At 35.2% G+C, this 14,626-nt stretch overlaps 1 protein-coding gene across 1 annotated transcript in view; it reads right to left on the bottom strand.

The window, feature by feature from the left end:
• PTPRQ (protein tyrosine phosphatase receptor type Q) overlaps positions 1 to 14,626 on the bottom strand; it is a 238,357-nt gene that overhangs the window by 116,550 nt on the left and 107,181 nt on the right. Inside the window, 2 exon segments of the mRNA XM_043564288.1 lie at positions 9,411 to 9,680; positions 12,836 to 12,977. Of these exon segments, the coding sequence (XP_043420223.1) occupies positions 9,411 to 9,680; positions 12,836 to 12,977 (412 nt within the window).

Here is a 14,626-nt window from a genome sequence, read left to right as displayed (position 1 = left end):
AAGTCTCCTTCACCATGTCAGTGGAGAACCATGTAGAGAGCAGTAATGAGGAACTCCTACCCTCCTGAGCTAGGGCCAAGAGGTCTCCTCAATGGAGGAGTCAGCAGAGGGTGAAGGGGGAACTTGGATTCCTACCCCCATCTGCCAGTAATGGAGAGTGCCTTTCCTTTCCCTACCAGAGTGGGTTAAAGGAAATCATTACAAATTTAATGTCCTTAATAGTTATAGGGATATTCACATTATTTATTCCACATTAGGTGAGCTGTGGTAGTTATGCTTTTTGAAGAATGAGTTTGTTTCATCCAAGGTGTAAAAATTTTGTGTGTAAAGCTGTTGGTATCATTTCCTTATTATCCTTTTGATGTTGGCAGTGTCTGAAGTGGTTTCATTCCTAAATATTAGTAATTTGTGTCATTTGTCAGGCTTATCAATTTTAACTTTTCAAAGATCCAGCTCTTTATTTCACTGATTTTTCCTACTGTTTTACTGTTTTTGATTTCACTGATTTCTGCTCTTATTTTTATTATTCTCTTTCTTCTTTCAGCATGCTTTTTTATTTTCTAGGCTGTAGGGGAGGGGAGGGTGACCTTAGATTATTGATCTGAGATGTTCCTTCTTTTCCAATGTATGCATTTAATGCTACACATTTCCCTCTCTTCACTGCTTTAACTGTGTCCCACACATTTTGACATATTGTATTTTCATTTCATATTAATTTAATATCTTTTAGTTTACAATATTTCTTTATTTCTCTTGAGACTTCCTTTTTGACAAAATGGATTAATTAGAAGTACCACTTTCTGCAACTGGTTTGATATCACATTTCAGCTCCAATTTTGCATTCTGAAAGCACTTCAACATAACTTTAAATCTCCCCAAATAGAGATCTCCAGGCCCAGAGAGTTTCACTGGAGAACTCTCCCAAATGTTTAAAGAAGAATTAGTACCAATTTTACACAATCTCTTCCAGAAATTAGAAGAGATTCATATGATGAAACTAGTGTTACTCTGATACTGAAACTACACAAGTTAGAACCACCCCCACCCAAAACTACAGACCAACATCTCTCATGAATATAGAAGCAAAAAGCCTTCACAAAATATTAACACATAGAAATCAGTAATACATAAAAAGTAATACACCATGATTAAGTGAGGTTGATTCCAAAGACCAAAGGCTTGTTCAATTTAGAAAATCAGTCAATATAATCCATCATATTAACACACTAAAGAAGAAAACCACATGAACATATCAATAAAAATGACAAAATTATAGAAAATGGAGAATAAATTAGTGGTTGTTAGAGGGTGAAAATGAGGGGGAGGAGGAAGAAGGGTGGTTAAGATTTGGGCGAGGCTGCATAAAGGTAATAAAAGGGATTATTTTCATGAAAATATTCCCTATTTTGATTGCATTCACATAAATATGGTGGTTGTGATAATATACTGTAGTTTTAAAAGACATTACCTTTGGGGGAAACTGCATAAATGGGACACAGGATTTCTCTGAATTACTTTCTATAACTGTATGTGAATCTACAATTATCTCAAAATAAAAAGCTTAATTAAAAAAATATACTCCAAAAGACACACCTTTCTTAGATATTTTACCATATAATTGTCTAGAAATAATTTTGTAACTGTAAGTCTCTACTTATGGTTCCCAAAGTATGCATATTGAATGTCTACTATGTGCTTAGCACTCTTCTAGGACTGAAGATTGATTGATTGGTTGATTCATTCAATGTTTCATAATATATTTATTGTGTTTCACTGTATTTCAGACACATTTCTGGGCATTTAAAAATTTTTTTTTTTTTATTTCTGAGAGACAGAGTGTGAGCAGGGGAGGGGCAGAGAGAGAGGGAGACACAGAATCCAAAAGTAGGCTCCAGGCTGTCAGCACAGAGCCCAATGTGGGGCTCAAACCCAGGAACCACCGTGAGATCATGACCTGAGCTTAAATGACTGAGCCACCCAGGCGCCCCTCTGGGCATTTCTTTGTTAACTACACAAAGAAAAATCCCTAATCTCATGGAACATGCATTGTAATGAGGACAGATCCATAGACAATGCTACATACAATACAGAAAAGTAAAGCAGATAAAGAGGATGCAAAATCTAGCAGAAAGGAGGTTCAATTATAAATAAGTCAGATCCTCTTTAAAGAGGTGGCATTTGAGGGTAAATTTCAAAAAACAAAGAAGGAGACAATACATAACTAAGGGAAGAGAATGGTGGGTTAAAAAGGACCCTATGGGCCATTAAGATGACTGTGGATCTTATTCTTTGCGACTCAGAAGGCTCTGTAACTATATAATAAACAAATACTTCTAAAAATTACTGCAGTCTTTTAGGACAATGGTCAAAAAACAATCACTATTTTTAGAGTTACTTATGTTGCTTCCTATTTTAAAGTTAGCAGAGTTCTCCGGGCGCCTGGGTGCCTCAGTCAGTTAAGCATCCAACTTCAGCTCAGGTCATGATCTCACAGTCCCTGAGTTCAAGCCCCACTGCAGGCTCTATGCTGACAGCTCAGAGCCTGGAGCCTGCTTTGAATTCTGTGTCTCCCTCTCTCTCTGCCCCTCCCCTGCTCTGTCTCTCTCTGTCTCAAAAATAAATAAAACCGTTAAAAAAATTAAAGTTAGCAGAGTTCTCATTTTTCCATGATATTATATTCAAGCCTCTGCAACAAATATGCAAAACCAAGAGCAAAGTAAGGCTAAGTTATTCAACCTCCCCGCTACACTCTTTCCAATATAGTGCGCTCTCACTCTAACAGGCTTTCACCTCAGCCTGACCTCTTATATCCCATTCCTTTATTCCACTGTGTGTTTTCTCTTGGTGTATTTTGGAATTCGCATTTACTTCCCTCTCTCTATTAATCTTAGTATTTCCATGAATAGTGATTGTGCCACAGGCTGGTTAACCATGAGTACCTTAGCATACCCATAATCTGCAATTCCCCCTACCCTTCATACAGCTCAAATAAAATGAAGAATGTTCTTTGACATGTGCTCTGACATTTTCTCATAGCACACTGAAGAACAACAAAAAAAGAATATTTCAAAAACTTGGCTATTTTATTGATCTATCTCAGACAATCTAAGTAAACACTGGTGTAACTGTCTATGAAATTCAAAGTTCAAGACCATATCATAATTTCCTGCTAGGTTACTGAGTCTATGCTTCTCCTATAAAGAAATTCTGAAGCTACAAATAAGCAACATCCAATTCATATTCCACTTCTTCAACATAGCTTTCAATATTGTCCTGAATTCCTATTTGATTCAATCTTCAATCCACATAATTGACTAACATATTAATATTGCTTTGTATTTAATTGCTTTATATGTATTGGGTATGTCTTTACATTAATGGTGGAGTTATTTGGATGCACACAGCAGAGATCATTGATGCTATTTGGGATTCAAACTTGGTTCTTGAACCCCAAACGCGAGCCTGTGCATAGTAATAAGCATTAAATAAGCATGTATGGGTCAAATTTCCACACTATAAGTGTAAAAGATACTTCTCACCTGATGTTCACTCTTAAGAAAAGCATTATATTTAATACTTGAGTCTACATGAGAGATATTTTGTAAAACACTTGAATTTCAATTAGAGTAGCAATGCTAATAGCTATTTCTTTCTGATCTGTGACAGGCAACTATAATGGCTTTTACACTTTCAGCAATTACTTACTGGTAAGTAGAATGTGTCAATTCACTTGCTTAAGAACAAACAGGATCATGCAATTTTCCTACATGCTTGACTTCTCATCTCAACTGAGGAGACGGATAAGGAGAGCAAAGTCAATTGGATGCAGACAAAGGAAAAAGGGAACTTTTGAATTAGTGCATTAATTTGCAACCCTGAGGAATACTTTTACCACTCACATTCAGTCTAATAAATGCTATTTGAGAATGGTGTGCATTCCTAAAAATGATATAAATGTTTTATTTTTTCAAAAAGCTGGTAAATGGAGATCAAATTTAGTCATAATCACAGTTTGCCTGGTCTCTGCAGTGCTCAGAGAGGTCCACAAAATAGGGATTCAACTAAAATGCATAACAGATAAATTTCTTAAATAATTCTTAGAGGAACAGTGGTCAGGGCTATGAAGAAGATGATTGAAAGTTAACATACATAAATGTAAAAAATATATATTTATATATATAATATATTTACATATTATAATATTTATATATTACACACATATATATTAAATATATATAAGTATATGCATATTGATAGTTTGCCATATGTTTTTTTTCAAATAACCAAGAGTAGAAGAAAAATGAAAAACAGGGAAATTGAACACATTCAATAATGTTGCACCATATTAATAAATTTGCTTTAATAAATGGACTTGCAGTGGGTCGCTACCAGTGCCTGATACCTCCTGTTGGACAAAAACTAATGAAAAAATCATATTTTACTTTCCCTCAATTAAGTTTTAGGCATCCAATAGATACAGCTTATTTTTCTCTTCTGATTCTAAATTAGTGAACTTGGAAGAGCTTTGAATAAATACAAACTGTAAAATTATCTTCCAGAAAAAAAAGTTTTAAAAACTCAATATAGGGGCACCTGGGTGGCGCAGTCGGTTAAGCGTCCGACTTCAGCCAGGTCACGATCTCGCGGTCCGTGAGTTCGAGCCCCGCGTCAGGCTCTGGGTTGATGGCTCAGAGCCTGGAGCCTGTTTCCGATTCTGTGTCTCCCTCTCTCTCTGCCCCTCCCCGTTCATGCTCTGTCTCTCTCTGTCCCAAAAATAAATAAACGTTGAAAAAAAAATTAAAAAAAAAAAAAACTCAATATTAAATCACCACATTTACTAAGATTTGAAAATAATATGGATAAGTGCATGCATTTTGAGCTAATATGAGATTCTAAGAGTTCAATATTGTGTGCACATGAACTTGCTATAATATCTTTATTGGTACATATGATATATTTTGACATAAAATGTGGTTAAAAGCACCAAGTTTGGGGGCCTTCATCTACATTTGCCCTATTCCAACATGTCTGACTGCGACAATGGAACCACCTTAGAGACCAAACACTAATCTCCTCATAAATTCAATCATTATGATGCATGTTTAACTCTGCCCAGTTATGACCAAGTTTACACTGAGAAAAATACCCAATAATCCCTGGAAGGAATGTTAAGGTCAGACACCAGGCAGTAAGAGAGTGAGCTAAATTTGATTTTACTTTACATCAAAAATAAGTACAGAGTCAGTGACACAGAGCTGACTATGCACCGTGACTAATCTTAGACCGCTATAAATTAGAATTGTGCAACAGCTATAAAACTGTTTCCATTCTGAACAATGAATCTCCAGTTCTTACTAATGTCTCATCAACAAACAATTCATGCAGACCCAGATAAAAGCATTTACCTAACAAATATTATAATCAGAAATATAATTACATCCTAGACCTGAAACTTAATTTTAAAGATGAAAAATTATTTAAGAAATTTTGAAGTACCAATTAATGCTTATGTTTCATATGACTGATTGTCCTTAATTAAAAACACTGTTACATTTGCATGGGAGAAAATATCTATAATTTTGCCTGATAGAAATGTGGGAAATCATATTTTGCAATGGAATAAAAACCTTTATGGAAAATTATAAATTTCACAAGAAAAGAATTCATTTCTTTCTTCTACAAACATGTGAGTGCCTGTAATTCCCAGGGTATCTGCTAGGAACTGTGAGTAAAACAGTGATAAATAAGACAAAGGCCCCGCAAGCAAAAAGTTTACAAAGGAATAGAGCGTGTCTCCAATTTCAGCACTGTTTTCCACACATATCTTGTTTACATACAGATTTGTTGTGAGTCTTACTTTCCAAATTCTGATTTCATAGGTCTGGAGTAGGGCCTTAGGGATATATATTCTGATGCAGGGAGTTAGAAGTCTAATGTCCGAGAAGCATTTGTCCTCAGTACTAAGGGAGTACATAGCACAATATGTATGTCTGATGTCAGCCTAATTCATTGATTTAGATTCCCTTTAACTTTTACTCATGTGGTCTTTTAACCCTGAGGTAAGATCCAGTTCAAATCCTTAAATAAATATTTACTTTTACAAAGACCTGTACCTTAAGTTCAGATAGCTCTATATCAAACGCATATTACTACTTTGATTACGTGTCTCAGTTCTACTAACTGAACTTCTGCTTTGTTCCTGTGATGAAGCAGTCATCTTAAATGTCCGTGGACTCAATTAATGAGTCTTCTGTCTTGTCTTCAGAGTCTTTTGAACCTCTCATTTATCTCAAAATTATTGTCCTTTTTTTTTCCAGTTCTCTAAGACTCTGCTCCTAGTCCAATAATCAAGATCATTTTACCTGATGCTAAAAAACCTGATGCAGACCATCTGCCTGGATTTGAACATATTTCCTTCTGCCAGATTTTGCATAGCAATGGTCTGCTACCCATCTACTGGGGAAATACCTATCACTCCTTTTGGACCTCTTTGACACTGCCTGTCCTGGCTGCGACATATCACCAGCAATCAGAGTTCATGGGTAACCTACTCAAGCACTTCCCATAACTTGCAGAGCATCAGATTACCTAGAGAGATGACTGAAAGTACAGGTTTGGGCATCACCTCTTTAGGCTATGAATCAGCAAGTCTGGGGTGAAGTCCAGGAATCTGTGGCTTTAAAAGTTGGCATTTCATTGAAGAATTTCACACCCACACACACACACACACACACACACACACACACACACACTTAAATTGGGCTTTTAAGAATGAATACAATTCTGTGTGACATACAAAAGGAAAAGGACAATATAACTACAGGAAGTAAAGCAATTTGATGGTGAGAAAGTGTTGAGTATGTTTAAAATAGAAAATCTAATCAATCATTAGCCCATAGCAAGTAGCAAGTGCTTAATAAATGTTCTTTTAATTGAATACATGAAATCTAATGTACTGAAAAAAAAACAAAATTTGGCTAGAGGCGTAGGGTAGATGAGGAAATGTAGTGGAGGGACATAAGAATGAAAACATAGACAGAAGCCAGATTCTAACTGGTGATAAATTCTGGGATGCATTTTCCAGACAAGAATAAGTAAAACATTTGGAGTATTCTGAGCCATATCCTATACCTTGTGCTTTTCATTCTTGTCTCTATGTTTCAAATACCTGAATCTGCATGTCTCACTTTTACCCTCAGATAATGAACTTCAACTGCCAACACATAAATGCTCTAAACTGTGTATTAGAAACAATTCAAAGAAAGTAAGTGGGTACGAAGAAAAGACTGATGGGCAGACTGGATGAGCATGGGTGGTAAGGCTACTTTAGGATATTTTTATAGGAAGCAACAAGAGGCTGATGTAAAATGGGGCAGTCACGTTGGAGAAGAAGGAACAAATTGGAGAGTCATGGCAGAGACTGAATTGATAAGATCTAATCATATGCAGGAAAAATGGGAGAAAGTTCACATAAAAATATGAAGCTTGGTATCCAAAGGATTACAAAGTACAGGCATAGAAAAGGGGAAGAGAAGAATCCATGTAGCATAAATTCCATTTTGCAGATATTGGGGTTGATACACCAACCAGTTCCTCAGCTAAAATTTTCGAACAATTTGCGGGGTGGGGGGGTTATGGAAAGAAAGAGAATGAAATTCAGGAGAAAGTAGATTGAACTGATGGAGTAATGTTCTAGAGGAGATATCATACTGAAACAAAAAAATAAGCAGCTACCTTCCTGAAAAGAAGGCAATGACATCCCTGAGAGAGGATATCTTGAGAGCATAAATAAAGATATGAGTAAATATGAAGGACGGCAAGTCAGTATCATTGATATTATTAAGAAAATCACATCAAATATAGATGACAGTGTGGGCAGATTATGTTCAGAATGAGAGCAGAATTCTCCTATGGAAAATCGATAGAGTGTAAACAAACAAATTGATATAGAAGATTATGGGGTAGCTAGGAGAGTTAGAGAAGGTGAAGTTATAGCTGGAAAAGGTAAACCACTTCTGTTTTGTATAGCACTATTTATCAGCCAACATCTGGTGAAAACAGTGGAATCCCCTCAGAATGGGAAAAACTCCTAGAAGATGAATCACAGTGGCATGGTTTGAGATCTAAGGAGCAAAAGATAGGTGTTGCTGAGAAGCATCTATTCCAGCTGAACAAGAACACTGAAGTCTGACGAAGTGTTGCACTGGAAGGATGATAAGGAAAAAATGTTGATGAGGATGAGGAAACCAGGGAGAAGGTACACCATGTCTTGAAATTCTGTGGTTTACTACCTCAAGGATAGAGGAGTGGAGTAAAATTGGGTGATGCTGATTTCAAAAGGAGGAAAGAATTAGAAGATGTTTCCAAAATAATGGATCTGGATGTGCCAGAAGTAAACAATTATGCCATTACCCACAGTCCCTATAAGGGAGGACTTCCAGGGAAGTAGTACTATCAGGAAGGAATCAGACTTACATTGACATGAGCAGGTACAATATTGGAGAAGATAGAAGGAGAAAGGAAATTATACGGTAGGTCAGACCACTGTTAGGGAAGGCAAGCGTTTTCTTCTTTGTAGACTAGACTTAGTGACAAGATATTTTCATTCAAATACTATACAAGACAAGGGCTGATGTATAGGAAAAGAAATCGATGAAAGAGAGTTTGACACTGCAGCTCTGGAATTCAGGAAAGCATCTAGAGTTCCATAAAATCAATTAAATAAAAAAGAGATAAATATCAAAACATTTACATGTTCACTCCATATTTTAATTTATGATAAAGAATAATTCAGTAAGTTCATAGTTTGGATAATAAGACATAGGTATGTGTGGAAACACAGTAGAGCAGATTTTCTCTCCTTTTCCCCTTTTTAGTCTCCCCGTGTTGTGGAGAGGGATCAATATACTACATAACCAGTATTCAGTAACATATGTCATAAAAATGTATGTGTTACATTTTAAAATATTTCTTTCATATCTTTAGATAAATGTGCTATAAAGACAAATATATGAATTCATTCATAGGTGGAATTTAAGAAATAAAGCAGATGGACATAAGGGAAAAAAAAGAGAGAGAGAGGCAAACCATAAAATAGATTCTTCACTGTACAGAAGAAACTGAGGATTACTGGAGGGGAGGTGGGTAAGGTGATATGTGAAATAGGTGATGGGGATTATGGACGGCACTTGTTGTGATGAACACCGGGTATTGTATATGAGTGATGAATCATTAAATTCGACTCCTGAAACTAATATGACACTGTATATTAACTAACTGGAACTTAAATAAAAACTTGGAAGAATAAAAAGATTACAAATGCTATCGACAAATGTATGACACAATCCACAAGTAGTTACTTTCAGGTTGGTTTCCTCTTTCAGGTAAATTACCTGTTTCAGATTAGTTACCTGCTTCAGGTAGCGTGCTGATGTTGCATGTTTTCTCATCACCTTCACCTGCTGAAGTTGAAGCTCTTATTTTAAAGATATATGAGGTATTGGCAAGAAGTTTCACGAAAGTATACATATCATCTTGGGGAGAGACTTTTGTAGAATTCTTTCCAACTGTTATCATATAATGTATAATTATTCCATTTGCCTTCTTGGGTGGATCCCATTTCACTACAGCTGACTGCCAGCTAGTTGCCATACACTGTACATTCTGTACGACATCTGGAACTTTAAAGATAAACAAATGCCCGAAGTTAAAATTCACACATATGTAGTAGGTAAATGATTTTATTACATGATTTCTAGATAAAATCATGTTTAATAGGGGTGCCTGAGTGGCTCAGTCGGTTAAGCGTCGACTTCAGTTCAGGTCATGATCCTGGGTCTTGTGGGTTTGAGCCCTACATCGGGCTCTGTGCTGACAGCTCAGAGCCTAGAGCCTGTTTTGGATTCTGTGTCTCCTTCTCTCTTTGCGCCCCCCCCCCCCCACACTCTGTCTCTCTTTCTCTCTTTCTCTCTCTCTCAAAAATAAATAAACATTAAAAAAATATTTTAAATCATGTTTAGTAGAGACCAAATAAAAATTTAACATATCAACCTTGCAATGTGTGCTCAAAAAGTTCTTAACATAGGCTAAATCAAGTGTCAGCTGGCCCAGGTTCTATGCTATTATGTGAATCCTTAAAACACTGAGTCAGCCACTGAATATTCCTAGGTCCAAGTAGCAATCACATCCTCAAATACTGACAAGCAACTAACTGTATAGCCTCAAGCTCAGGCGGTGCCTGGAGCCTGCTTTCTTTATATCTCACTGGAAAGGAGTGGTCTTAGCAATACCTTTATATGGAACCTTTTCATGCAAAACATAGATATAGGCGCCTCCATGATGTGGCACATCTGGGCCAAACAGTACTAGGAAACATGCAACCAATGTAGCGGTTCTGTTTTTACAATTGGTAGGCTTTGGAAGAACTGTGAAAACCTGATCCCTCAATACCTTTTTAAAAATCAGTGGAGGGAACATTTAAAACAGTCCCAGTTTTTAATTCAGTCCTAGTTTTTTTGTTTTTGTTTTTCTAGAACTTCCCTGAATTTACTTGGAAGTAACCCAAGTTCTCAGAGGGTAGACCTGGTTGAAGGGCAGTTCCCCAGCCCACCAAAGTGACTACAGATTGGAGAGACCAGCTACTTCCCATGGAAAGTAATTATTTAATGTCCTCAAATGATAGCATAGCTTTTCTTATTATAGTGTAGAGAGGATGCTACAAGAAAAATTCGTATATAGTCAATTTGTGGATTACAAACAAGTAGTGAAACAACTTGCTGTCCTTATGCAAAACATAGTTATTTAAAGAATACTCAAGTTCAAGTTATCTTTGATTTGCTTACAGTTCTCTCTCCTGACCTAAATTTATCTTTACTAATTCTTCTTCCTCTGTAAAATAGAGGCATCAGAATGAAAGGAGAACACTTAGGGAATGGATGTGTGGCATTTAAAATTTTTGAAAAGACAATTTCTCAGCTGATCCAGGGTTCTATTAAATATTATTGTTTGCTTATTTTCAAAAACATATAATAATATTTTCATAAAATAACTTTGCTGAGGTTTAGTTTATAAACTTGGGTTTTGTGCCTATTTCACTGACTCTGTGAATCTAAAAACAATTAATTAAACAGCTGATACTTAACACTTAAAGTTGAAAATTGTCTTTTATTTAACCAATCAAGGCATGTGCAATAATTTTATTTTATTGATAAAAATATTTATTGGTTTACTGTCTACAAGATTAACCTTAATTTTTACTAAACTGATACATATATATATACAGTTAAAATAGTTTTTTCTTTATATGTTTAGCATTTGTATATAATACATACATTATCAGTTATAATATATATTTCCTACAGTTATGTCCACCCTACACTAGACATCAGAAGTTGATGTTCTAATTCGGTTTCTTTACTAACTTTCTCAGATCTTTGAATCTCAACTTCCTGAATAATGGTTTCTTCATATGTAATATGAGAATAGGGGCAACAGTAATATTTTTTTGAGCACTAAATGTGTGTCTGACACTCTAATAAGTGCTTTATGTGGATCTTTTCAAATATTTTCCACAACAACCTTATAGGTGGCTACTGCTAATATGTGTTTCTTTTCACACATAGAGGCTCTGAGGAGTAATGAGCCTTTGCAAGGTTATACAGCTAGTAGGTCACAGAGCTTGGATTCAAATCCAGACACTCTGACTTCAAAGCAAGCACTTCTATCCATGATAAATACTATTTTATTGGCTTGTCTTATAGGCATGCTATGAAAAAAAGTATCAGGTATTCATAAATTAATGCAAAAATGATTAATTTATCAGTGAGTGCTTTCCAATTTCAACTTAGAGATTCACTAAAAGAAGAGGTACAGAGAAAAATTAACTGGAGCAGGATCTTAAGCTCATTCAATAATACTTGATGAAAAAAGTGAGGAAGAGGTGCCTCTAAACATATAGTCCGGTTGAGAAAAGGAAAAATGCATTTCTAAGCCACCCATTATATAGGTCATAAATGAAAACTATCCAGCATAAACAAAGGTGAGCTATGGCATGTATGTGACATGTGGGTAAGTTTAATTAGACCAGTGGTATTTCATAGTCTTCATAATCCCCTTCACATGTTACAAATGGACTATGGGAAAGTAGAAGCTTACATAGTGACCAGTGGTCTTCACATGTTACATCTTCTTAAAAAAAATCATCAATATCGTTTCATGGAAATATAAACCAACCTGTTAAAAGTGAATACTGGTTCATTTCTCCTCCTACCCCCCATCCCAGCTGTCTCAGTTGATACTAATAATTTTAAAAACAAAACAAAGAGCAAAGGGAGATAAAAAAGGAAGAGAGAGGCAAACCAAGAAACAGACTGTTAGCCATAGAGAACAAACTGATGGTTACCAGAGGAGAGGTAGGTGGAGGCATGGGCAAATAGGTGATGGGGATTAAGGAGGGCGCTTGTGATGAACACCAGGTGTTGCATCTAAGTGATAAATCACTGTGTTATACACCTGAAACTAGTATTACACTGTATGTTAACTAACTGGAATTTAACTTTTTTTTTATAAAAAACAGAATTAGGTAATTTTCCACAGATATCTAGAAACCTACTTTGTTCCTAAACTAGTCCTTTATTTCAGTTTCCTCAGTTCAAAAGGAAAAACCACATGTAAATATATATATTTGATTGCAGACAAGATACAGCCTAGTCTTAAAGCACTGAAATTCAACTTCCATTTGAATGCACTATTAATGATACTTTCATATAAACTGAAAGGACGGGGAAAGTGTTAAATACAAAGTGAAACATTTTAGGATCAAAAAACTGTATCTCACCTGATTCTTGAGTTGTGAATTTTACTACATTACTATATTGATTGCCATTTCCGACTTTCGTAAAGGCAGATATGCTAATAGAATAGGTGCTGACTGGTTCCAACCCCACAAGCTGGGCTTCAGTTTGAACACCTGAAATGTTCTGAAAACCAGAAAAAAATTCTTTGTCATGATGCATCACCAAAAATTCGTAACTGAAAGAAATATTTTATTACATTGAAGTTATGCCTTCTATGTTTAATTTAGGATTTAATAAGCATGGGCATTTTCAATTAAAATAAAACAAATACTAACCTCTTTTTTTTTATGCACTCAGGTCATGATACAGGATGAACCGGGCACCCTCTCAGCCCTGAAGAATCCCAAAATGGCCATTTAAAAAAAATTTTTTTTTTACGCTAGGGTATTTTGTTTTCATTTTGTCTCCTGACACTTGCTTGGAATTAAATACTCATTACTTCCTTTAAATTCTCAAAAATTGAAGTCTCCAATTTAAATCAAACTTATGGGTGGTCAGCAATAGTAGGTTTTTCTTGAATTTATCTAGAGTCATTTTTTAATACCAGTAACATTCTGTATAAATTAATTTATTCATCAGCTACTTTATGCTAGGCATTGGGAATACAACAGTTAAAAAAAATCTCTACTCTCATGAAGCTTAAATTATGAGTTTTCCCAGACAACTCCTAAATTCATAATTTTACCCAATCTCTTAGGAAAATGAAAAAAAAAAGTAACAAAACAGTTATCACAACTGCTCAAGGAAGGATATGTGTTCTCATAGAAAAATTGACCATTAAGTATAAAGTCTTCATTCAAAGATAATTGCCATAACTGAGAGATCAGTTAAGACTAATCTGTTATCTTTACAGAAAGAGAAGACAATGTCTCCTATAATGGTATCATTTTAAAAATACTCCATTTAACGGACCCAAAATATAAACTACTTTGACTTATTTATTAAACATTTCAGTAACAGAAATTTAGCAAGAATACTAACTCACAAGTCACTTACATTTCAATCATATTTTAAATTAAATCAAATTTTAAATTAATATCCCAAGTTATTGACATACTTTAGGGACTCATTGTATTACACTCTATCCTTTCATTCTTTCATGCTTACTATTTATAAAGCATACTGTTAGATAACCAGAAGGTTATAAAGATACATATATAAGATACATATGGTCACTGTCATCAAGGAACTTTTATATTAATCAAAGAAATCTACAAACAAATGTTTACTGAGAAGAAATTAGAACAATGCAGGTAAATTTTGACTTGGATTAGGAAAGGTTTGTACCCAGAGAAATGACTGAACCCAAGATTATAACAAAACATGTGAGAGCAGCTCACTGGACAGTGACCAGATTTACATAAGAGTACAATGTAAGAGGGAGACATGAATGAGGAATATTTCCAAACATATTTTAGCAGAACTTTTTACTGAATAAAGAATTTATTTCCATATTTGAGAGTGACCCAAGTTACCAGTAGACCTGGATCTGATTCCATGGGAACTCACTGGATTGACTACAATGGCAGGAATCTTTGGAATGGTTCTGGAATTATTCTGTCTCCACAAACCCACATATAATTTGAAAGAATAAAAAGAAAAAGAAGAAAATAATAGAAACCAATAGGACATAGAGGGAGACAAAGACAGAAGGAAAATAGGACAATACACTCAGGAAGAAAGCTAAACAGAGGGACGAAAGCAAATAAACTAGATGTTAGGAAAGGAAAACAGGTGGCATGAAGTATATTCAAAGGAATTTAGAAGAAAAT

This window comes from Prionailurus bengalensis, chromosome B4 (assembly GCF_016509475.1).
Source record: "Prionailurus bengalensis isolate Pbe53 chromosome B4, Fcat_Pben_1.1_paternal_pri, whole genome shotgun sequence".
Lineage (NCBI taxonomy): Eukaryota > Metazoa > Chordata > Mammalia > Carnivora > Felidae > Prionailurus > Prionailurus bengalensis.
Note: the sequence above shows the minus strand (reverse complement) of the source record. Positions and strands in the feature narration are given on the sequence as shown.